We start from the raw sequence: 26,473 nt of genomic DNA, 5'->3' as shown, positions 1-26,473 counted from the left end.
TACAAGCAAATACACGTGTGACAGATCAGGGGCGTAGCCAGAAATTTTTTTCGGGGGGGGGGGGGGGGTTCAACCATACTTTATGTATGTTCGTGCGTGTGTTTGTATGTGAGCGTGTATATATACGCAAGCAAAAGTGAAAATTTTCGGAGGGGGGGGTTGAACCCCCCCCCTGGCTACACCCCCTGTCTCAGATATAACAAAGTAATACTCAGCTATGTTAAATACGGTTGCTCCGTTTAAATACCAATGCTGTGGACACTAATTTTGTTTTATATTCATCTCTGAAAACATGTGACACCATAACATGAACTGTAGGTTTCAATAACCCAAGTTGTGAAATATGAATGAAAATATAGTTTCCTACAATGCATATTGAAAATTTCTGGATCCTTGCGATAAAGGTACAGCTCTGACAGCTTGACATGGGCGACAACAGTGATATACAAAATAAATTGTGAATACCTCTTCGAGCATCAGAAATTGACGTGTGGTCTCCTCTAGACAAAACTTCATCATCTGTTTCATCTTCACCACAGGTGGAACCCTAGATAAAAAAAATTAATTAGCAAAAGCGTATTGAAATAATGTCAGGTGTTCGCTAAAAATATGGATAATTTCCATGACAAATGCAAAAGATTCATTGTTGAAAATTTATACTGCCATTATGATTCGGTGACTACCTGGTTTATCAGAATTATACTTAATTTTTATTGAAGACCAAATAATAGCGATATTAAAACAACCAATATCTTCAGTTGCCAGTATGCATCCAACACTCGTCATATATGTATAGATATTTCTTTTACATTCAGGACCTCTCCCAATTATAGTGGTATGAATTACAGACGAAAAAGGTAGACTGTACTTTGTGAGAGAGAGCTCACAGCTGTTTTTGACACACTATAAAATTTTTATGACTCACGTTAAACCGTCCCGGTCCGGAACCTAAACTTCCAACAAAATCTGAATTTTTGCCAAAATGTCACCAGTTTTTACACTGTGCACAATAACTGGATGAAATTCTGTGCATTCTGAGGTCCTGGGAATAAATTGCCCAGACTAATTTGAACAGTCTCATTTAAAGCCAATCACCTGAATAAAAAAAACAAAAAAACTTCGAAGTAAATAAAATAATTTTGGGGGGATGAAAGTGGGGACAGTGCTCACAGTTTTCCTCTGCGCAGACCTCAGGTGTGGGCTGTCAGGGAAGTCCACCGTCTGGGCTCGGTAGAGGAAGGCGGCTTGACTAGGTACATCGGCCTCAACCGCTGCACTGAAGCTTTCATCGTTCACCTTTTCTGTGCCTCTGCAAGAAACCCTGCTGATCGTCAGCTGCTAAACCAAGACATTTGCACGATGCATTACAACCTGTGAATGACTCAAGTAAGAAGGCAGCATTAAAGGGGCCCTGCAACGCTTTTACAAGTACACTCAAACCTCATTATAACGAAGTTACATCTTACAAGAATATAACTTCGTTATATCCGAAAATTCGTTATAAAAGTATATTCCTAACACTGTATGTATTGCAAAACTATCTTTCACTTACTTCGTTATAACCGATATTTCGTTATATCCGTGTTCGTTATAACGAGGTTTGAGTGTAATCGTCGAGTGGCTTCCTTAAAAGAGTTTATTGCCTCACGAATCAACTGTCAGAAAACTTTTTAGAATATGTACGTCAAGTACAAGCGGAGTTACAGGGATTTGTCGCACGCTTTGAGCGCTTTCTCTCTCCTTTTGTACCGGCGAGCGCGCTGAAAGTTAAGCAGGCGGCGTGGGTGACAAGGGGGCAAGAAGCTACGTCCGTTCTCCAGTGCGGGTTATGACCTTGAGATATTTCTTTACTTTTTCTTTGAACGCGCGGCTTACTTCTAGTGTGATCACGAGCGTGCTGGTGTAATTATATACGTACTGTGTGTAATTCTAGCACTATAGAGTGCAGCGTGGGCACGTCACGACATCTCGTGGCAGCCGCGGTACATAACTATGTAGCTCACGATGCTCAAGTGAGCCAATGGCCGTGGATTTTGCATTTATAATGCGGTCATTTTTGATTATGGCATCATTTGTTGCGAGAAGAGTGAGCAATTTCTAGATGACTGAAAATTAACTGAATTCCAAGCCGCGTGCTACGCTGTAATGTTTGGCTAACATGTTCTCAGAAGCCTCGACTATCGAATGGTGGCTTTTTCTGACCGTGCTCAAAAAGTGTTAGAGGGCGCCTTAACATGGTTTCTTAACTTCTTATTTCTTAGCACTTCACTTACTTCTCCACATTTATCTTTAGCTGAAATTTGGGTTGACTCAACTGAAACATTATTATACCCTTAAAAAGGCATTGAATGGAAACACCAAAACCTTGTTACGAATGCAGAGAAACTTTTCAAGCACACCATGTTATGTTATAGTTTAACGTCAGCTGCAAATACGCATCGCAAGTACTGCACACACTGCTTGAAAGCAAATTCAATGTTAAAAGACACCAAGCTTGCTTACCTCAGCTTTGCACTACAAGTGACATAAAAACCACCACACAAATGGCAACTGCGACGTCACGAATAACCTTATATTTTTTTCTTTATTACTATAGTTGTCAGGATGAGAACTTACGTTACATCAGCTATGTTGCCATAATCTATGACATTACAGTGAGCAGAGAAGAACAATTACGAAGTGGCACAATTACCTACACTGAAGGCTTTTATTCATTTTAGTGCAAGCTAACACAAGCCACGCCTGCAAATACGAATTTCAATGTAGAACTGTACATTACATAACCTCAATGCAGCTTCAGTAAACAGCAAACAACATCTGCAAGAATTTGCCTAGGAGCATAAGTAAAACATAATCCAGCAGGAGGCTCACATTCTCCAGTTAATGATTCAAGAACCACCACGCTGTATTAATCAAGGAGAAAATAAATAAATCTTGCTCCAGGCGTACTTGTTAAATTTTTGTCTGGTGGTACAACAGGAATGGAGAGAACAAAAGGAAAGATTTTTAAGCCAAGCTAACAAGAAATGGACGCACAGGAATGACATTATTACCCATCTTTTGCAGTTTCAGACATGCTATTTGAAGAATCCGAAGGCGAGAAAGGGGGGTCCCGTAATGCCGTGTCCTCAGGACTGCTTGCACTGAAATGACATTAAAAGATAGCAAACAAACAGGTTCACTAAATGAGACTTGTACCCTGAACAAATAGCAAAGAACTAGGGCTGGTGTATTTCTATTTACTCTCTAAAACACGGATGGCGATTCCTAGATATAACCACCATTTCATAACTTTTTCTCTTTGATCCATGACAGATTTGCTATCAACAGGCGCTACGAGACAACTTGAGCTATGCAAGTTGCCGCGGATTTCGAAAAATATTCTTGCCTAAAATTTGCACGATCCAAAAGGAACAACAATCATAGCACCATAGGGAAACTAGAAGATCCACGATTCCAGTGCTTCCTTTCAACTAAAAAAGAAGTTGCCAATTTTTTTTTTAGACCCATTTAAATGTCCAAAGGTTGGCTGTTACTTCTTCACATGCGCACGGGGCTTTTAATCCTTGTGGCAACTGATGGCTCCTGGTCTTCACGTAAGTAATATAAGTGCCACCATCATGTTCCCAGCTTAGAATACCACCTCAAAACTTTTTTTTAAATGCGGTCTTATTATCATCAAGGTCAAACACTTGATCTTATCATTAAGTTGCAACTTTATTCCTCGGTCTGTATTCTAAATAGACAAATCCTAAATCTCATCCCAGACGCAAAGCAACACATCCTGTGTTGCTTTGCGCTACATTTTTTTCTTCAGAAGTCATCCCAGACACCTTTAGTACGAACAGTTTTGGCTATGTCGACAGTAACCTTCAAGCGCCCAGGTATCAGCACAATGTGAAAAATGTTGATGTTAGAAAGACAGGGCATGCAAACATGGACACAAGAAGGAAGTCAAGACACCACAAATGCTGCAACTTCCCTCTTGTTTCTGTGTTTGCAAGGCCTGTCTTTTTAACATGAATACCTACCAACTAGCTCATCTATCTGTTATTCTAAGAAAAATTTTGAAAAAAATAACGCTCATCAATAATATTGTTGGCATTATGAACTTATGACATACTTTCCTGCTGCATTAAAAGTTGATTAAATGAATATTAGTTTGCTTATTCATCAGCTTTTCCTTTTAATTCCCCTTTTTATTTCGATATTACCCAGCCTCTTCAATGAAAGTGTTAAGCAAACCTCTGTCGCCACTCATATTGTGAACAGCCCAAGAAGGTTCTTGGTTATCAGATGTTTGTGGTGGGTCCAACCACAGCATGCCACATCCTTATCAACCACAACACAGCATAAAGTACCAGTATATGTAGCACAACACTTTTATTTCACGAATTTTCAAACTTGTAAGCGATGCAGCACTGGGCCATGCTTACTACTTTGTGGTATGAGCGCATGTCCTGGAATAAAAAGGTAAAATTCACTGCACACCTACACACAAGAAACCACACTAAAGCTCATGTTTCAGACGCACATATCGTGAGGAACTAACGACAGTTTACCATGCTGCCACCTACCAGCGGTCAGCAACGATTTAAAGAAAATGGGAGTTACGAGACCAACCAACAACAAAAGCTCCTAACAGCAAATAAATGCTATACACACCGCATGAAGCCTCTCGACTTCAAAGCCATAATCTGTGCTTCACTGTACATTTTAGAACACTGCCTGGTCGCACACTCAGAGTCATTGGCCGTGCCGCTTGAACCTCGTCTTTGCTTGATCATCCAGACAATGATATAAGATACAGACTTCCACTGCCTCGACAACATGAGAGATGGTGCTGCCCAATACTGAAAGGATCACACTTCAGTAACGATCCTGGGTGATTCACAAGTTGCTATTTTATATCTACTGCAAGGTACGTTAGTTAAAAGGCTGTCTCTAACAACTGCTCATTGTAGAGATTGCCAAGAAGCGACATTCATTCAATGGGGCAGTAGTGTCCTTTACCCTCCACTTGGTGGAGACGAGCAACTTTTCTCGAGTGAATTTTGTGAAACTGCTGCATGTTTGTGAATCTTGAAAGCTAACACTGCATACCGTAACTAGGCAATAATGCTACCACGACACTATGCAGGCTCCCATATGAAAGGGAACACCCAAAGTTTTCATTCAAGAGGCCACGGTGTCTTGGGAACTAAGCAGAACATATAAGCTTTTCGTGAGAGTGAACGTACAATTGGAGAGCTACGTTGTAGATATTTAAATGTCAGGTTCAAATGCACATCACAAGTACGCTGCTTCAAAACACTCTTCAAAAGCGTTGTTTCAAAACACTATTCACATGCGTCTGCATATAACAGTGCACTGTGTCATGTAATATCAAGTGATATCCGAATGGGAAGCCACAATGAATATTGTAGATGTAGCGCACACATTGCGAAACCACAGTTGTTACACTTGACTTACGTTGTTGGTGCACAAGGTTGATTGTTCACACTGAGAGTTCCATTTGTCTGGGGGCAATGCTCATTCATCTTGGGCAGAATGTTATCATCTGTGTGAAAGCAACGATAACAAAGATGCAGTGTATAGCAGCAAACTTTATAAAATAATGAATTGCTTATTTTCAAATTGAGCAGATTTGCACGAAATGCTCCTCAATTATGTATTTCCCCCACTAGTTAGTGAAAGTGCAGTTGTCCAATGGTAATAGCATCCCAGGGTAATTATGCTTATGTTTACTTTGCCATCTTGTGGCCATATGAAAAGCATACCAAATGTTTTCTTATGTACAATGGCAATAAAAGAGGCAAAAAATGAGAGACAAAAGAAAAGCGTAAAACAACGCACAATTTCACTGCCATTCAGTACCCAGACTGTACTTATGATGTCCAAGCAGTCATTTTGTGACATCTGTGGTAATCACACTAACATGTACACTCATTATGACCTTAATGAGTGCTCATCAATGCTTTCATGCAGTTATTCAGCTTTTCAGAATCAGACAATGTTATTTAATGTTTTATTATTCAGAAAAAAGCTTTCTCTATCACCTCATTTCATTATAGAGTGCAAATTTTCATAACAGTATGGTATTTATGTAGAAATCTCACCTCTAACAATAGCTGAGAGTACAACAGCAAGGTTGCCTTCTATTTCTTGGTCTCTTTATGTGTATGCCTGTATTGCAACTGATTGTAAAATGCTGGCCTGCATGCTTAGACAGGCAAGAAATTTTTGTACCCAGCAGCATTTGATATTTGTCTAGAAGGAATGACAGCAGGCTATAACAACAAACAGTATTGTCAGCTGCAGTTTCAGTGAGCTTTTCACTCCATACCAGGCAGAAGTACCATTATTCCAAGATGCACAACAATCTCAAAATTATTTTCCATTTCCAGTCACACTTGCCCGTAGAAAATAACCCTCACAGTGTTACTGTCATGATGCCTGGTACTTCTTGGCCTGCCAGCATAAGTGCCAGTGAACACAAGTTAATATACTCCACAAATGTTTGGCCACCTAGCCTAGTAATACAGTCGAGCCCGACTATATCGAACCCGTTTATATCAAATTATAACGTATATCGAACAATTTCTAAACACGGTAAATTTACATTGAGAATATATAGCAAAAGTTACTGTTACATCGAACGAAAAAAGCAACGACAACCGATATATCAAACTCCATGTGCCTCAAAAGTGCCCCAGCAAGTTGGCTTTCCCTCGCGGTAGCGGGGAAAACTGCCGGCGCCACCCTAGAAAAAGTGGTTTAGACCCGGCTGCGCACGGCCGAACACCCCCCTGCAAAAAATGATCCTGGCCTGCTCGCAGCGCTTACAGCCAATCAGAGGCCGTCGCGCTTTCTCCGAGGCGCGGAGGCGGTACAAGTGAGCGCCGTTTTTTTTTTTCTTTATGCTTGCGGGCCTGCTGCTGCCTCTTATTTGTCTTATCCACGAGTTCAGCGTGGTCCGTGCTGGTGGTGTTGTCTGTTGGCACTCTGTGTACTTTCTTGGCGCGCTGTCGTCATGGCCTTTGCAAAGAGGCAGAATTTGCCGTTCGCCACGAAACTCGAAATCACAAATCGAGTCGAGCGCGGTGAGAAGAAGTCCGGCGTCGCCACCGCATACGGATCGACATTCGACGAGTTCGTCAGTGCGGACGATGATGTCGCCATCATGGGCGAGCTACAAGATGAGGACTACGTTGCAGACGTCGTGCCGACCACGAGCCAAAGCGACAGCAATAAGGAAATTGACGATGGCCCGTTGCCTACATCCTCCGAAGTGATTAGTGCACTTGCATTGGTCCGGCGCTATTGCTTGAATATACAAGGCTGCTCCGACTCGTTGGACGTGGAGGCGTGCGTGCTGTCGCAGGCAGCGAAGTTGTTGAAACAGAAGAAAATCCAGGACTATTTTGTTCCAAAGTTGGGCACGCAAGTAAGCCACCATATTAATAAAGTACTTTTATTATTTGTATGTGCCTTTGTGTCATTAAATCCTATAGCGGGCCTATATCGAATTATGCCATATATCGAACTAATAAACGTTTTTTGGCGAGTTCGATATACCCGGGTTCGACTGTATATGAGTAACTAACAGCACAGTATTTCAGTTACCTTTAGCTTAACCCCTGCTGCTGCTTAGCCATACAACAGTACATGCCCATACTCCAATCTACAGTCGTTGGGCAGCTGGGTGCAGCACCAATGAGAAAAAATAATGGCTGTCTTACGAAAGATTTGAACAACTTGCAGCAGCATGCAGTTATTCACAATACCTCTGTCTGGTCAGATCATGTGTCTGTTCTTGATACAAGACGGTGTGCACTTTTTTTTTTTTTTTTCGTCTTGGGTACAGAATTTGAAGAAGGGTAGCACAAGAGTGACCCTAGAGGCTGCACACTCATGCAGATGTTCGCAATATATGATTGACAAGACTGCAAACGAGCTGTCATATTCTGAATACTAGCAGATAAGTAAAACCCTACAGGAAAGTATGGCCATCGCATTAAAGGCAGACCCCTTTTTTTTTGTTTTTGGAAAATTTGTTAAAAACAGAGTGGAGGCATTTTTTTTACTCACCCCAAAACGCACGTGCAATTAATTTTTTGCAGGATGCGAGACATGGGCACTCTACTTTCTTGTCTCTTGTCAACGTTGATTAGCATCATTCTGCTAGGTTTTTACTCAAATATAACGCGCAATTTTTAATCGGAAAAATGTACTTAGAAGTGCAAGGTTCATGTTTCCAGTATTAAACCAAAACTACACTAGTAACAAGATATTGTCACTAGCAGCAGAATTCCTAGAATATTGTCTAGAGATTGCGGCAGCCGTGGGACAGATGGTAGTTCTGGCCCTGCTTGTGAAGTTCCTCGAGTTCAGCAATGTGTTCAAGAAATGCAGTGTGCAAAATGCCACAGACAGATCTGAAGAGTGGATGCTCTGGATTGTTGACAGAGGTAAACCGGCCTTCAAACATCAACAATGAAGCATGCCCAATCCGGGACAGTATATTTGCACCTCAACAGCTCGGGTTCATTTTATCTTAAAAGAAACGTCACATATCACATCACTAGTAAAGCAGCACGTAGCTGTTGACCCTGGCTGTAGCATTAGTTATGATGGAAAAATATCGAGAGCTTCAAAAGAGCACGACGTAGGTTACCGGCCCTCCCCAGTGACACAGGCCAACCAACGACACTTGCAAAATAGCAATACTTACGCAGCACCAGAACCTTGCCTTTCATTCAAATCGTAAGGCAGTGGTAAGATTTCATATGCGACATTTCTGCTCATGTCACATGACCCTGAGCTGTTGAGGAGCAAATACTTTCCCACCTACTAGCAGCTAGTGTGCACTGCAGCTAGTGTGCAAGAAACTTGAAGTATGATAAAATTGCCATTATACTACCTCTTCTATCATGAAAAACTTGTGAATGAACAAACAAAGCTATTGCATTTATAATTTCGTGAATTATGAAAATTCGGTGCACATTAGCAAGAGGGTGCATTAGAGTTGGGCACCTGCATTAAACTCTGCAATCAAATGTGCTACTTTGCTCTTTATATATTTTATATTACAGCCCACATTACAGACTTCCCTCTTTGAGGGCAAGTGCCACTCTAACGTGCACTTTAGAAGTGTGTACACCAACGCAAGCAAATGAGGCTGTGCAAAGCAAATAAAAACATGACAAGTAAGAGGTTAATTTCTGCTTTATTTTGCATGAAATGTTGATGTGCAGTGTCAGTATGGTTCTCTGAAACATAAGAGACACTGGGCTCATTCGAGTAGCATCTTCTATGCTTTCTATAAATGCCTCTTTGTCTCTTAACACTGACATTACTTTTGCCAACATTTCTTTCTCTTGTTTTTGGTATTGCGCCATATCACGTTCGTGCTATCCAAACTGCAACCATGATGCTTACGTCCCAGCTGTATCACAAATTGTTCGGATGGAAGAACTGCCTCGACTCCCGTTACCGATCTTGCAGCTAACATAAGCCCTGAAAAAGTCATTCATTTCCCAGACCATAAAACACGATGTGGTCATGCTCAATGGAGTGAACTTTGTTCTAAAGCCAATTCTAACCCCCGTACGACATAATTTTTGCGAATAGCTTCGCAGCTGAATAGTGTTACTAACTAATGCCGGAGAAACCTTTATCAAAGCCATTTGTCTGCCTCGTGGAACAGTACACAAAGAACTGAACGGGCGGTGCTGTGGGAGACAAACGGAGAAGAGACTTGACAGTAATGGTCTTGGTAATCGTGGAGATGACACTGTGAAACAGAGCAAGACATTTTCTTTTTTCCTTGTTTGACGTAAAGAAAACACAGGGGTCCAACTGTCACATGCAAGTTGCAAGTTTGTTAGATAAACGAAAAGAACATCAACCAGCCATGCATGTAGTTTTTGTTTGACAAAAAGAAAACACAGGGGTCCAACTGTCACATGCAAGTTGCCAGTTTGTTAGATAAAAGAAAAGAACATCAACCAGCCATGCATGTAGTATAACTCACATGCTCAGTGCCACTAGTCTCTCATTGGCATGCTGTGTTTACTGACGAAAGGCACTGTCACGAGTTGGGAATTGTGCACAGGTGCACACGTAGGCCCACAAAACACCACAAACTTTGGAAACGGGAACTCTCAACTGGGTAAATCTACGCCTATCAAGAGGCAGCTTTGGCTAGTGAACTCCAGTCTAAATGTGAGGGATCGGAGAAATTCTTTTTATCAGCAACCACTGCCCGATTTCGTCAACATTTGGTGAAATTAAGAGAATAAATTCAAACATAGTTAGTATAAGAAGCAGACTGTTTTCACTTAGGCTATCATTAAAACAAAAACTGTGTGAAATTGAAGATTTTGAAAAAGAAGCTCGTCCACATGACTTTCAACTCTGCTGCTCAGAAATAACGGCATCCAAGTTTTCTGACTTGCACCTAATGATGCATCAAAGAATGAGCAAAAATAATGTCTGCTGAGATATATGAATCAGCCTAATTTGTGCGATTTTTACAAAAAACCTTCGTAAACATTGTAGTATTACCTCTCTAGATGTAATACATCAAAAAACATAAAACTGCGTCTACATACAGGACACAAGAAGAAAGAAGTGGACGGGGCCAGCACAGGACCAGCGCTTGTGTCCTGTATGTAGGCGCAGTTTTATGTTTTCCATGTCTTCCATGTCTTACTAACTATGTTCTATGTTTTCCATGTCTTACCAACTAGCCCCCCACCGTACGCTTCTTCATACATCAAGTTTGTCCACCTTAGATGCTCTAGTAGAAGTAGCTTATGGAACTGCGGTACTGGTCTTTTGCCAGGAGCTAGGGATTTGTGGATTTCGTGCATCAATTTTCTTAACTTGCCAATTTATAGCAATGTTCATAAAAATTTCAAGCCCTAAACAAACATCCTGCTTCCTAGCGTCACCAGAGGTTAGTTTAATCACTCAAATGCAAGTTTTTTGCTTTTTTGCTCCACATCAGTTGAGTGGTTGTCTGATAGAAGTATTTCTGCATTTTGCGTGTACACGAGTAGGAAAATCAATGTTTGCGCAAAAGTAAAGCTTCTTAATTAAGCACAGAGTTGGTACACGAATGTATAAGTTGGCACAAAACATACCTACATAGCTGCCAGCCAAATATGTTCGCTTATTTCTGTGATAACAGCATCCCTCAGGCACCCTTTTTCAAACCACGAGGGTCACAGAAGGCAGTAGTCACCGATTTTTTGTGGACAGAGCTTGCGATTTATTCTCATGTTTACACAGGGTGCAGATGGATGCATCCTGTGTGTGTGTGTGTGGAGGTGGGCGTTTTGCAGATTTGTTAGAAACGTGCCACTTAGTAACAAACAACGTACAGCAAATGGGCAGAGGGCGAAACACACTGACATCACCAGCGAGCATACTGCTGCTCACAGTATAAACATTTCACATAGTAACACTTGCACAAGAGACTACGTGTTACATATAAGCAAGCTTACCCTAAACCTGCCCTTCTGAATTACTACTATTTGCACATGTACAGAATCATGGCCCTTTGTGCAAATTCTTTAGCTTTTTTGGAATATGTGTTTCACTCAATCGTACAAATGTTTCTAAATCTGTTCATCCTTCAGTGTTAGTGCACAAGTGCCTTGTTCACCACAGCACACGAGGTGGGTGCCCCGTCAGTCAACACAGTTTCCAAAGCTACATTTCAACAACGTTGCTGAGGCACACTTGGCCAGAGCACTAGGCTGCAAGCGAAAAGTATCACGTTCAAAACAAACTACTACTGTGCTTCCCTTTAAAAAATTTGAACACGTCCAATTTCATTGTACTCACAGCAACATGCTAATAGCATCACCACGATGGTAGCGACAACATGCAGCCATGACAGAAAAGCGAGTGAAGTGCCAAAGAACAGCTATCAATGTGAAACCAAACATTGTGCCATGCAGTTTCTGCACATATACCATCGAAGCGGTAGTCATGAGCATCTATCCAATCAACCACTCTACATGCTATGGGTGCAGCTTGGGTGTTCCTCCATCGTGAACTAAGGTTTGCCGTATGTTGTGGGACAAGTGCAGAGCTGTGGCTCACCAAGGGTGTTGAGGAACTTTCTCACAACCGGAAGAATGACTTTTCTCGAAGCTTGCGTGTTGCCTTGGACAAACGTGATGAGGTGGTCTGTAGACATGTGCGAAACCTGGAGATCCAGAGATGGGTCTCCCACAGCCAATAGTGTCGACGTCAACTGAAACATGCATAAAGGTAATATGCCATTAATTCAAGCAGGCATCCTTTCATGTGAGATGCAGCTGCGAAGCTCAATAGAACCAGGATCAATGAAGTGTGAAATCAGTAACGAGCATTTAAAATGAAACACATCATAATGTACAGCTTATTTTCACAAAGAGAGAGCTTTAGCATAGTGTAAAACGCTTGCGTTAGCGCTGACATGTGACAAAACGCTAATGCTAATATTGTACAAACACTGTGGAGCACGAACTAGTCTTCTAGAATAGGGAGTTTTTGACGTGGGGTCTCAGCATAATGCAAAACTTAGTGTACACTAACTGCTGAGAGTACAAAGGAAACAAACTTTATTTACAATAGAACACGAGCAGTGTTTGGGATGCTAAGCTGGTTAATAATCTCTGCACTACACTAACACTAGTGTCGCAGAGGCATTTTTAACGCAATAGCGTTAAAGAGCTCGTTTCACAGAAATTCTGGTGTCGGTGTCATTGGTTGTGAGCAAAAAATCAGCAATGTCCGTGAGCAAAAATTCGAGATAGATGCAAATAAAGAAATAAATCTTCGGTTCAAGCGAGAATCGAACCTAGGACTGCTACGTGGCAAGCAGCTGTTCTACCACAGAGCCTCACCCATGCTCAAAGATGCTTCGGAAAAAAAAAACATTATACGAATGTTATGTAGTCCAAGGAATGTTATTAACACATTTGTGGCAGATGCGTAGAATCACACCAGGCGTCAAAACGTGTGAATTGCACAATGAGTGGTTGGTTTCAAGGCCCGCCAATTACAAAGCACACAGGCATAATTAATTATCATTATCAGCAACAGCATCAATAACGTGTGCAGGCGCACGTGTTGCCTCACAGACCCGTAGCGGGAACCTCGCCAACTAACAAAAGGAAGAATTATGTCGTAGTGGGCACTTCGCAACTGTATTTGCAGTAGGCCTTCTAGAATAGTTTGAAAGGGCTGATTTACAGGCGCAGAGACGTTCCTTTCATTGCGGCACAGTTTAGGCGTCCACCGAGAAGCGAACCCACGCTAGCGATTGAGAAGGCAATGCAAACAGGATCCGATTACGCTATCGCGTTCTACTTTAAAGACAAAGCTCAAGCGTCCTCCAAGTTTTTGATCCTGATCGGGGATGATCTGGATGAGGCTCAATCTGAGTCATTGCTGCTACACAATCACCTTCAATTGCAATCAGTTCCAGTCGAGAGCACAACGATCACGATCTGGCTCCCAGATCACAATTTGACAGACATCTGCATCAAACTCGATTTGGATTACTTTGGACCATGTAACAGAGACAACTGCTCATTATGATCAATAAATTCCATCCAGATCAGCCCTCATCATATAAAAAAACATCCACGTGACACCGGTATAAGATGCTAAATCTACAACTCCGTAATATAAGCATGCGTTCACTCTAAACCATCATCTTCATGTTCACCTTTTCTCTACAGTGGGGACGACATAGCTTCAAGAAGAAAAAGCTGTAATGACATCCTACATGCCTTTTTTGTGAACGGTGGCAAAGGTCTTAATGCATCAAAAGCCAGCTCGAGTGAACCAAATGGCAACCTGTTGTGGCTGTACTAATAGCAATTGCGGCAGTAACAGCAGCTCCAACAGCTTCAAGGGTTACACATCAAGCAAGCAAGCAACAAAATAAATGAATTGTATAGTTTCATTTTTCAGTAACCCATAAGATTGTTTCTCCCTTTCCTTTAAAGAGGAAACAGTGTGTAAGCTCTTGGTACGGTACCAGGCTAGGGAGGCTGCTGCAGAACAGTCTGAACTACTTTCAAGGTAACAAACTTCAATGAAGAGTAACGTTTTACCATCTTGTATAATTTTACAACCTTATATATAATTAAAGACATATTATTCCCACTTTTCAATTTCGATAAGCTTCACCGCAATGCATGGTTGACCACATAAGACCTATGCAGTACAGCGAAGCTGACTTTTGGGAACTGCTATGGCTGCAACCAGACCAAAGCATGACAGCGCTGGTTCAAGGCTGCAAGATAACATAGCGGCAATGGTGACTTCGAATAATACTGTTTAGGACCCGCAATCGCAGTGCAATGTCTGAAAAATCAGGCGACTAAAGGTTTCAGCTCCTTAAGTTTCAGACATCCTCATACACTGGCTCTATAAGGTGCATGGTAGTGTCTCAAAACCATCTGAATTATTGGGCATGCCCGAAAAATTGGTCTTTGACTGTACATATGTATGAATTGACATCCTGACCCAGTTCGCGAGACCATGCTCACAATAACACTTGTATACGCGTTTCTAGTATTGAATGTTATCCGCTACGATATGTTACGCGGTAGCCAGGCCAAGGCGGATTACCTGCTGCTTGAGCACAATGTCTGGAGAGAAGACTGCTAGCTGCCTCTGTACCGAATTGCTTTTCTCATCAACAGCTATGGTGAGGATGATGAGTGCACTGTAGCCGTGCGTCTTGCAGAACTTGCCCAGCTCTGCCTCCATAGTGTTCTCCTGACAGATGCTCTAGACGAGAAAGAAGGAAGGGGATGGAAAGAAAGAAATTTAATTCTGAGGTATTATATGCTAATACCACGATATGATTATGAGTAGTCCAGGACTACAGATTAATTCCAACCATGTAGGCTTTTTTAACACGCACCCAAATCTAAATATATCAGTTTTTACGAGGGGTGTGCGAATATTCGAAATTTCGAATATTTTTCGCATAGGGTTTCCTATTCGATTCGATTCGCACTGGAATTTTACTATTCGAACTATTCGAACTTCCCAAAAATAAATACAGTCAACGTCCAATTAAAAGTGACCACTTCCAATTTTCAATATGCTTCACCTCATTACACTCTAGTATTGCGGCAAAGCTGGCTTTCAAGCTCCGTTATGGTCGAACTTTGCCAAGACACAGTCAACGTCCGATTAAAATGACCCTTTCAAATTTTCAATATGCTTCACCTCATTACACTGTAGTATTGCGGCAAAGCTGCCTTTCAAGCTCTGTTACGGTCGAACTTTGCCAAGACACAGTCAACGTCTGATTGAAAGTGGTCCCTAGATTTTCGATATGCTTCACCTCATCACACCCCGGCACTGCGGCAAAGCTGCCTTTCAAGCTCTGCTAATGTATTGACTCAAGAAAACGCTGGTTCCAACATGGAGATGAAAGATGTGGCAGAGGTGGGGGCTCAATTATTGTTGTTTTGGACCTGAAATTTGGGCAGGAAGTCCAAAAAATTGGAAGCCGAAGCTTTTTAGTATCCAAAATTTCAGATGTTCTTATATATCGACGTCTACGAGGCAGATTTGGAACTCCGGACTTGAAGGGAGCACACCCTTGTCCGCCACATCAGTAGGGCTTCCACAGAAGTTGAAAAAGGAGAGGCTGAGGAAATGGCATCTTTGCCTATCATGTGTAAAGTGTTGTCGGCAACGCTTTGGTTGCACCAAATCATGTTCATAAATACAATTCGGCCTCTACATTGCCTCATTCTTGATAAGAAAGACAACTATGAAATATAACCCCACCAGCGCTTCATCAACCTAGCGAAAAGAAACTTTCATGTTTGCTATCTCATAAGAATATGCTTAGGAATCCTCTCTAACTACAATTTCGATTCGAAGTATTCGAAAAATATTCTAGAAATATTCGAGAAATATTCGAAAAATATTCGATTCGATTCGCACTCACACTTCAATATTCGAATTCACTTCGCACCCAAAATTTTGCTATTCGCAAAGCTCTAGTTTTTACATTGTGCCCACATCAAAATGCAGTTGCTGTAGCCGGGAATTTCACCCGCATCCTTCAGCTTAGACGCGCGAGACCTAACCCGCTAACACAGTATATAGGGATGAAAGGAGCAGTAGTTTATGGGGGGGGACTCAGGTTTGAAGGAACAACTGCAGAGAAGTTTCACTTTGGCCAAGTTCATTGTGGGCGAGTTTTATATGCCACTGAGGCATTCGTGACAAGGGTTCACGATGATCAAGCTGTTTTGTTGCCAGCCTATAAACAGCACCTAAGCAGACAATGTGCACATCTGGTGGTTGCCACCGTGACATACGTCCGGCACATTGCCTCCAAGAAAGACCTTAGGGAGCCTCCTTATCTCAGAGGTCATGTGTCACTTCAAGCGAGCGGTAATGACAGCATTTTCTTCACTTTCGGTATCAAAAATGGCTATTTTTGCGAACTCCCTGAACATAGCATACACTCAGCAGCGAATTAGTATAATGAGCTATGGCGGTGATACAAGTACAGATAGCCGGAGGATAGCTGGAGACTAGCTATACGAGGAGGCTATCAGGATCTCGATAGCAAAATGAGACATGGCGCTATGAGAGCACAACACGAACCGATCTTTATATTTCCCACGTCCCCATCTTCCAGTCTCCAGGTGTGACGCCCCAACACGCAAAGCAACAGTGCCGTGCGAGGGCACTGCGTGCTAGCTACTAACACTGTGACAGGCGGCTTAAAGTTGAAAAGGAAAAGAAAAGTTTTACACAAGTTGTAAGCTGAAACTACTCTTTTATCATGTGTCATTGAATGCAGATGCAAGTCATGTACCTTTAATTCTGCAGGCACCGATGATAATGCTATGCGCTTTGCGGATGAGCAAACAACCTTGAGGTCCTTGCGAAGGAGCTCATCCAAAGTCAAGCCTGCAAACATTTTAAACGAGAAACTTTAACACGAGTGACAGATGCCATAGGCGATTCACCAGAATTAATCTGCAACTCTTACTTTGTGCATTAAGGAATGTGCTTTGCAGTACTTTTGCAGTCCCAACAGCTTTAGGTGTCATCAAATTATTTTGTGCTGTTTTTTTCACTGACGTACCAAAAAAATCTGTACATTATTACAGCCCATCCAAATGCACAGTAAAGCAACGTCGCCGGTCTGCTGTCTAAAAGTACATACTAATTTGACCTGTCTATTTCCAGAGCAAGCTGGAATGCTTGCATTTCAAGGTCGTGTCAGTACTATCAACCTTGCTTTCTATTAGTGTTTTCATGTGTGTGCGTTTGATCCTTAAAATGGATGTCAAATTAATTTAAAAAACGCATAACACCCCAGACGTGCGACAAACTGAAACCTTCCTTTAACGCAATGAACAGTAAGTGCGGCACAGGCTCATTTATCTACTCTAGCCCCTGCAATAAACTTTCAGGAACAGCTGTATAACCACAGTCAGATGGCGATATACAGTCGAACACCTCTACAATGAAATGACCTGCATTACGAATGATTTTGAAGGTCTTGAACCCTTTATTATAGAGGTGTTTGACAGTACCCTTACAGTTGATTGACTCCACATGAAATATACACACCCTATTAATGTAACAATCTACACCATTTCCTCTCGATGGTACCGTATTTATTCGAATCTAAGCCGATGTTTTTTTTTCAAAAGAACAATGTGCGAAAGTGGGGGGGTAGGCTTAGATTCAAGTACAATGATTAGGGGTGTGTTTTTTTTTCCTGGCCTTGCGAATTTCAGGGGTCGGCTTAGAATCGGGGCCGGCCTAGATTTGAGTAAATATGGTATCTTACTAAAGTCCACAGATTGATATGACACGTCCCACCACTCACCTTAATCGTCTGCAACTTTGCATTGAGTTTTACACCACTTTCTTAAGCCACAACCAAACCACCACGGTATTACTAGGTTATTTTCCCGATTGCAGCAACAACTATTGAGCCCTTGAAACAATCAGAGCTACCACTGCGTGGCTTACAAAATACCTGCTGCATCCAGAATTCGAATAAAATGTTCTCAGCTACACAGGCCGTGTCATAGAGTGGACATTGTTGCATTTCCCGCCCATTAAAATGCAGACACCGTGGCTGGGAATAGAAATCGCACACTTTAGTTTAGCAGTGCAACAACTTGGCTGCTGAGGCGCTATGGTTGTTAAATCATGCAGTTGACAAGTCTATCGCTGTCTATCAGAGGCTATTGTACTGGCTATATAAACAAAAAAGTGAAGCTGCCCTGTACTATAGAGTTTTGTACTTATATCTGTAATCCGCTAACCTACTAACCTACTCGCCTGGTTACCTAAGATGGTGAAGGTGTTAGTCCCAGATACAATACACAGACTCTGATTAATTCTGCTTCAACTGCAAAGGAATAATCTTTAATACATTGCAAAGAAAAAGCCCTTCTGAGAAATCCACATGGGTTTCTGCAACAAGCAGACACAACACAAGTCTGGCCTTCTTGATGGTGTACAGAGATACAGACTGGCAGAAAAAGGAATTCATGAGGGCAACAGATATGCAGCAATTCACCTTCAACATTGGACTTAGCTCTACACAGTGGCTTGAAGACTTCCTCCTTGTTGAGGTCGGGAAGCACTGCCTGCAACTTGGACACCATTTCCAAGTCCTTGGCTGTCGTTCTCCGAGCAGACTCGGAGAGGCACACTGTGTCCAGGAGTATTGTGCCTGAAAAAGATACACCCACTTCAAAGGAATGTCATGTAAACAGCCTTGGGTGCTGAACACCTGTCACTGTTTTAAGCATTAATTAAACACACAACCTATGTGAAATTAGCTGACCAACTGAAATGGTTTAATATATAGTCCCTACTATGAACAGCAGGTTTTTCTTTGCTACTAATTTCTTTGGGTACGTGAATATCAGTACGTCAGGTACGAATCAAATACTACAGTACAAGTACCAAACTGAGTGGCAAAAAATAATACGCAGATGCATTTCTTTGCATGTTTTGGAACTGTGTTGGTTGCTGCCAATAGTAAAATGCCATTACAATAAATGCTGTAGTCGAACCTTAGTCATTCAGAAAATCGATAAGCAATTCACATTAAATGTGTGGTCTCTCAAGACTGTGCATCACTGTACCGCATCAAACTGCCATTAGCACAAATGCACATGAGCTTGCATAAGTCATCACTCAGCATATCTGGTGTCAAGCAATAAGCTCAAAAGTTCAGATAGTTCAGTGAAGTGCTCCAAATATAACCACAAAGGAGTACGGCCAATGCTCCACTAGCACCCAACCAAAACAAAATGGTTGTGTACGGTCTGTTTGGACAGCTTTAAAAAACACCAAAAAGAACATAAAATTTGTTTCTTTTTCCTGCACTCCAAGTCACATGCAAGTCTGAATTCTGCAGCCCAGATTTTGTGTAAAACCCTTTCTACTGTTTTTCTTCAGTGTGAGAACTCCAATTATCTTGCTATGAACTACTGCAGTGAGCTAGTGCATTAAGCTCCTGCAGTAGTAGTTGAACTACTGCAACTGCAATTATTTAATGCAATGACAAATATAATGTGGGGTGTGAAGAAAAGGAAGGAGACATCCTCCGGATTTGAATAACAACTAGGAAGGCGTAATGCACCCGTGGTCGTAAGGTCCGAACAGAAAATTAAGCATAGTGCTGGCCCAACCCACATGGTCTGTTCAAGTCCCAGGTTTCACCCGGGAACAAACTGCAGTAACTGATTGCCAATCACTGTACGCTAAGATGTAAAGAGGAACAAGAGGAGAAGCTTTTTTCGAGGGGCTCGTTTCTTCGTTAGACACAGCCAAATGAATCCAACAGACAGTTAGGACAAGGAAAGCATAGGGAGCATAGGGAGCATCTGTAATAAATTTGTTTTCATCATCACTTCACAGTTCTGTATTTGTATTTTTAAGCTGTGTATAATGCTGCTATGGTAAATATATTTTCTTTTTTAGTATAGATTGTTCTGTTTTGATTGCATTTTTTTATTTGTTCGCTCTTTTTGCTGCTGTTACCTATTATGCACGCCACTAATTATAGGAGGTCCCCCTGACAGTCTCGTACTTTGGGACCTCCTGATTCTGTATGTATTATGTAACCCGATCTTTGTACATGCAATAATAATGAATAAACTTGAACTTGAACTTGAATTGTTGTCTTAATCTGCAGCGTAGTAGTTAGGACGTAAATTGAAATCAATTAAGTGCATGAAAGATCACCCTTTCCATCAGTGGGATCCGAACTCACAGCCTTCGATTTACGCGTCCAGTGCTCTACCAAGTGAGCTACGACGGAAGACGTTAAGAGGAGTGTGGTACGCCGTGCTCAGGCACCTAGCAACTGAAATGCTTACACTGTGGGAACGTGTGGACAGACATAGCTAATGTAAATTGATTCACTGACTCTAACCACCCTGATACCCCCAAAGGAGCACTTGTATTTTAGTTTTCCTCCTTAGTGCTGCCTCCCCCAATCTCTTTTATAGCGAACTAAGCACACACTGCGACCTTGTAGACCTGCACTCCTTGCAAGTGAGGTTGGCTTTACCACACTGCTTTGTCATCCTATGGCAAAGCTTACTTTTCATGCTAAACTCAGCCAGCAGCACAAATTATGGCACACATTTGTAGATTAGAAAGAGACAAACACAAATAAATGCATCAGCAACCACACGTACATCATTACATCTGTTCTCCATAAATAAAAATATCAGAAACATAATCAGCAGTATCTGAAATTTTTAAGTATCTGTACTCCCCGCCTAATTTCTGATAAATTTTGATAATATCCTTGGTTGTCTTGCAAAATTAAGCACCAGAATTTACTAGTGTCCTCAATGATTCGCAACACCAAATTATGGGCCAAATGAACTTCAAAATTACACATGACTTACACTAGCCTATATTTCCACAAGTAAATGACATTTTTTTTCATTTGGGATCATGCCCAAATAAGGGAACAGCGTTTATTGAAATAAGGGCAAGTGAAAGCCATCCACAGTCTTTCTTGGAGTTCATTAGGGAGCGTGATCCAGTGATGCAAGTCATGTTCAGCACAACACATAAATAACCCTTTCAGACGCCGCCTATGAAGAATTGTCTGTAAATGTGTCAAATTTACAATGCATTATGTCCAGGCACTTGATATTCTATTGCAACGAAAGTAATGTCATAATACCTTTATATGTGCTCTGTAGTAATTATTAATTAAATTGCAAATAAATATCCATGTATCCTGAGGTTATTCCTGTACTGTTTTTGTTTAAATAGAATCACACTTCAGGCTATAAATATGGTGCACATTCGTTTTTTGTTACGTTCATTTCGAGCAAAGAAAAATTATACTTTTGACGTGGCTTACGGAAAGCGGCACGTTGAAAGACTCGAACATGGTAGCGTCTCCAACAAAGTCATCATATGCAGCAGTACGTTGGAAAATTAAGCTAAATGAAGACACATTCATTATGCAGGAGGTTCAATTTATCCAAACCTCACTGTATCATGCTCTTTCATAGCCATTAGTCAACACTATTGGCAAAAAACAAGGGGGCTACACAAGTGTGTACAAAGTGTCTCAAAGGGTTAAGCAAAAGCATAGAATGAGCAACAGAGGTGCCAAGTAGGCAAGCAAGTAAAGCAGAATGCTTACCGTAAAGCAAAAGAGCAACCTGAGGGGTGAAAAGCTCTGGCTTGGAGTGCAAAACTTTCTCGGCTACCAGTGTGCAGCATGATCCAACCATTTCAACTGTCTTGTCACACCTGCAAGCCAATACATGACAATATGCAGATTCAACTAAACAGAGATACGCATGGTACACAACACCATGTAGGGCTAAACAATGAAGCTTGGTCACGTTCACTTATCCAGTGCATATCCTCACAAGAATGTTTGAAGGGCTTCTTCGACAGTTTTTCAGTCTTGCGCCACTCTCATCAATCACCTCTCATCTAAATTAACCATGCGCTGAACATTATTAATGCATCAGCATTAAAAGCCTCATTATGAAAAAAAAAAAACAAGGAAAAGTATCTGAGTGGTCCATGTGCAATAGGTGGGCCTACAATTGTTTAAAACAGAAAAAAGGTAAGCTAGCAGTAATTTCTGGGGTTTTACATGCCAAAACCACGATATGACTATAAGGCATAATGTAGTGGGGGGCTCCAATTAATTTTAGCCAATAGAGATTCATTAACAGGCACCCAAATATAAGTACACGGTTGTTCTCGCGTTTTGCCCCCCATTGACATGCAGCTGAAGCTGCACCCTCAAGCTTAACAGTGCAACACATTACCTGCTAAGCTGTCATGAGGGGTCAGTAAACAAACGAAAAATGCAACATAGGAGTTTTTAATAATCAAGAAATTTTATTAATCTTTAAAGAAAAGCTTCCAGACATTTTCAACACAGCACCTATGGCAATAAACCCAAATACTGTTTAATGTCATCCCATGGATGCATGTTTCAAAACACTAATTAGAACATCTTTAAAGGGACACTAAAGGCAACTATTATGTTGACATGCATTGTCGAAATTTCTAAACAAACCCTGCAGCGCTTGTTTTATGCAGAAAAAAAAAATGCTTAATTTAAGAGAAAATCATCGTTTTAAGGGTGTACATACCCCTAAAGCAATCCAAATTATTTGTGCTTGTGTGGGGAGGATGACACTACAAGCACCATTACCGTCCATTACTGCCTCACAATTGGCACTATTGTTTTTTGCCTGAAGCATGCCTAAAACACACCCAGAAAGTGAGCCAATGACATCACATGGACACGGCATTTTCTCTTACTTGGAGAGAGAGAGTGGGTTTAGTGATAGAGCCCGCATAAACTACAGGTTTTAATAAATGCAATGAAATGCGAGTGCACAGGCGGCTAAAATGTTTGACAACACTCATCATGTGTGTCATTGTCAAGAGAAGATTAATTAGAACAGACAAGAAAGCCAAAAAAAGTATAGGGGTCGTTATTTGTAGTAATTATGACGTAAATGTGAAGAAAATAAAGTGTATGAAAAGATAACTTGCCGCCGGCAGGGATCGAACCTGTGACCTTCGAATAATGCGTCCAATGCTCTACCGCTGAGCTACAGCGGCGGTCATCCTCCCGTCCACTTTATGGGGTATATATGTGCATTTAAACCTAGGAGTGTTAGCCAGCACCGCTAGTAGCCATGACGGCGATATCGCCATCATGGCCATTGTAGTAACCATTAATTCACTTTGGTAAAATGCAGACCTTGTTTTCCATCATACATCAACAGCCAGTGAGAAATAGTCCTATATAAATAATAGCACATCAAACTTCATCATCTTGCATAATGGGAAAGTGTGCAACCCTTGTTCAGACTGGATCAATAACAGTGCATTTAATATCATTCTACTGTTTAAAGATCAGATTGTAAGATCTTTAGAGATCTTACAGAGACTAGTGCAAAAATGATTTCCGGAGCAAATTAAAATATCGAATATTTTGCTGTCAGCACTTTCACTGCTGCCAAAGTGTCGCAAGGCAAAAGCGAAGTATCAATGACATAGATATCTTGGAAAGGCAGAAATTCAGGGTAAAATGGAAGCTTGAAGATATGAAAAATTAGTTAACACGGGTTGTCACTGAAGCCAACATTTCAACAAGCGGTTTGTTAATAATAATATCTGGGGTTTAATGTCCCAAAACCACGATATGATTATGAGAGACGCCGTAATGGAGGGCTCCAGAAATTTCAACCACCTGGGATTTTTTAACGTGCACATAAATCTAAGTACACGGGCCTCAAAGATTTTTGCCTCCATCGAAAATGCTGCCGCCGTTGCGGGGATGCGATCCCGGCGAGCTTCAGGTCAGCTGTTGAGCACCATAACCACTGGACCACCGTGGCGGGGCAACAAGCGGTTTGTTGCAGCCTTGAAGAAGATAAAACCACTTGTCGAAACATTGGCTCCAGCCACACCCCGTGTTCACAAATTTTTCATACAAAAGTTGGGGAGCAGGGGTCCATGAAAAAAACAAAAAAAAAATACAAACCTGTGAGATGTTTCCAACCTGTGGTGGTCAATGATCTCCTGGACTGCAGGTTGCAAGTCAGCATCTTCTTTGGGCAAAAGATTGTGATCCACAAGGGTCAGTGACAACTTGGACTGAGCGAGAAGTTTCTGTAAGCAAAACAGTGAATGAAAAGGAGAATAAACGACTACGTAAAGCAACCTCTTTCCACCCTTAGCAAGTTGTCAGTTTAGAGCTTTTTAAACACTGAAAAACATTTAACACTGAAAAATCAAGACATCAACACTGTATCAGCCACACTAATTTATCCACATAATACAAGTATGAAGTATCAGATAAATGATTAAAAAAAAAATAAGGAAAGGAAATGAATATTGGGAATAGGAAAGCATAAAGCTAGATTATGGACCTAGCCAACAAATAAGTCTTCCATCATTCTTTCAATACCTTTTTTTTTTCTTCATCTGTTCTTTGTAAATCACTTCTTTCCCTTAAAATATGCTCTGACTAATGCACTATACTTTTAACCAGCAGATTTAATGATATGGTGTCACTTTCGCTAGAGACTGGTTCCTCGAGTCAACGCGAATACAACGTTGCCGAGACTGTATAGCAGCCGTATAGAGCACCGAAGGAAAGACAAAGCTCAGTTGTGTACGTTTTCTGGCATAAAGCCAGTCGCGCGGTATGCGTGCAGATATGACTTTTATGATGTGGAAATAGCGCAACCGGCGAACGACGCTCACGACGCGAAGCAGTGGGCGTGACGGCCGGCATTTTTTACCTTCAGGTCAATTTCATCCCGGCACACCAGCGTGTCTAGCGAGATGTCCACTTGTTCGAAGAAATACGTGATCTCCGTCCGCAGTTTGACGTCTTTCCTCGCGATGTTGAGCACGGGGACGACGAGTAACGTCGCGACCGGCTGGAGCTGAAAGTGAAAACGGGTTTTCGTTACGCTACAAGATGCGCGCTCGGCACATACCGGAAGATTCCCAGGTATAGCACACGGCTGACCGCAGTCAAATTAAGTTAGACAGGTCAGTAAAAAGAAAGCAAGGCACTCCTTACCTCATGCAGCAAATACGCAGTGACGATAGCGGACACGGCGGAATCCAAATCGCAGGCTTCGTTTCCCAGCACGACGTGAACTTTAGTGAAAGCGTCAAGCTTTTCCTGGAGACATTACGAAAGTGAACGTTAGTTCGTGACCTACGAAACACGCACATATGTTTCACCGCTAATAAGCTCAGCGCGGAACTACACTTTTATCCCGAGTATCGACAGCTGGTTTTCGATACAAAACAGCCAAGAGGCCGTGGGTAGTGGCCGCAGATCAAACTGGGACATCGCACGGAAAGCCGCGGAACAAACTGCGCACATTCAAACGACGAAACCACGGACTTAACACGCGTAAATGCATATGTGAAGAAAACATTTGTGCCTAGAACGTCTAGGCAGCACGACGAATAACACGGAGACGCGTGAAGCGCTAAATGTGCCAAATAAGCCGCGAAATGTAAATACAGCTGATCAAGGAAGGAATACAAGCAATCGAAACCTAACTCACCAAGTTACGCTTGCTCTCCGAGAGAAATCGATCCATTCTGTGCGTCGTAGATTTCAGAATGCATCTAACCAAAACAAGAAAAAAGGACAGAGAGCCTTAACAGGAGCCTAACATCCGCTGCATTTCCGAATGTAGCAATGCACCGCGAACCGCGCGAACCGCGAAACACAGGTAACACTGATAGCGCTAAATACAACGACACAACTGCGAGTTGTATGGCTGCGCCACAGCCCCGTTGGTAATGTAACAGTGCGCCTTTGTAGATGATTGAAGCCGAAAAAGGCACAAAGTTCTCGCCCAAGTTACCGAAATGGGCGGCAAGTAGCGAACTATTTTTTTACGCCGTAACTTGGGGTGATTAAAATAGATACTCCGACTGAACACAACAAAATATAAAAAAATTACACAGACGTTTCGCCACCTATGCGCGTGGCATCTTCAGCATGAACTGGCACCGAATGCCTTGCCGAATGAGCGAGTCTATTTCTAGTCTCGTATGTCTCTGTACACAACCGGTAGGGGGCCAGCGTTGATACTAAATGGAGGAAGCCAACTCGAAAATTGTCAAGCAAGTATTTAGACAACAGCAGAATACCAAGCCAAAAGGAAACATCGGTTAAGAAGAAAATGAAGGAAACAGAGAGGGACATGTGGAAAATGGGGATGCTTACGAAATCATCACTGGAGACCTACCGAACTTTCAAGCAGGAAATTGCAAAAGAAAAGATCTACGATAATTCTCGGGGTAGTTCTCTGCTGTTTGAGGCCAGGACGGGAGTATTGCGGACCAAGACGTACCGAGCCAAATACGAAGGCACAGACACGTTATGTAGTGCGTGTGG

At 41.8% G+C, this 26,473-nt stretch overlaps 1 protein-coding gene across 6 annotated transcripts in view; it reads right to left on the bottom strand.

The window, feature by feature from the left end:
• LOC119394114 (uncharacterized) overlaps positions 1 to 25,755 on the bottom strand; it is a 46,932-nt gene extending 21,177 nt beyond the window's left edge. For 4 of the 6 annotated variants that reach the window (XR_007416071.1, XM_049415643.1, XM_049415645.1 and 1 more), the window contains exons 1-13: positions 25,632 to 25,746; positions 25,133 to 25,237; positions 24,846 to 24,992; positions 24,083 to 24,210; positions 21,704 to 21,813; positions 18,596 to 18,751; positions 16,868 to 16,962; positions 14,644 to 14,805; positions 12,118 to 12,271; positions 5,473 to 5,560; positions 3,054 to 3,143; positions 1,171 to 1,321; positions 466 to 547 (exon numbers count right to left, since the gene is read on the bottom strand). Coding sequence is in view for 5 of the 6 variants with exons in the window: in XM_049415643.1 (XP_049271600.1) it covers positions 466 to 547; positions 1,171 to 1,321; positions 3,054 to 3,143; positions 5,473 to 5,560; positions 12,118 to 12,271; positions 14,644 to 14,805; positions 16,868 to 16,962; positions 18,596 to 18,751; positions 21,704 to 21,813; positions 24,083 to 24,210; positions 24,846 to 24,992; positions 25,133 to 25,237; positions 25,632 to 25,667 (1,504 nt within the window). In the remaining variant the exon portion in view is untranslated. Of the gene's footprint in view, positions 1 to 465; positions 548 to 1,170; positions 1,322 to 3,053; positions 3,144 to 5,472; positions 5,561 to 12,117; positions 12,272 to 14,643; positions 14,806 to 16,867; positions 16,963 to 18,595; positions 18,752 to 21,703; positions 21,814 to 24,082; positions 24,211 to 24,845; positions 24,993 to 25,132; positions 25,238 to 25,631 lie in introns of all 6 variants that reach the window. The other 2 variants (XM_049415642.1, XM_049415644.1) reach the window with 2 other exon arrangements.
• Positions 25,756 to 26,473: the final 718 nt, after the last annotated feature.

The sequence above is a fragment of the Rhipicephalus sanguineus genome, chromosome 5 (assembly GCF_013339695.2).
Source record: "Rhipicephalus sanguineus isolate Rsan-2018 chromosome 5, BIME_Rsan_1.4, whole genome shotgun sequence".
NCBI classification, from domain to species: domain Eukaryota; kingdom Metazoa; phylum Arthropoda; class Arachnida; order Ixodida; family Ixodidae; genus Rhipicephalus; species Rhipicephalus sanguineus.
The sequence above is the reverse complement of the archived record's forward strand: the minus strand, read 5'-3'. Positions and strand labels throughout refer to the sequence as shown.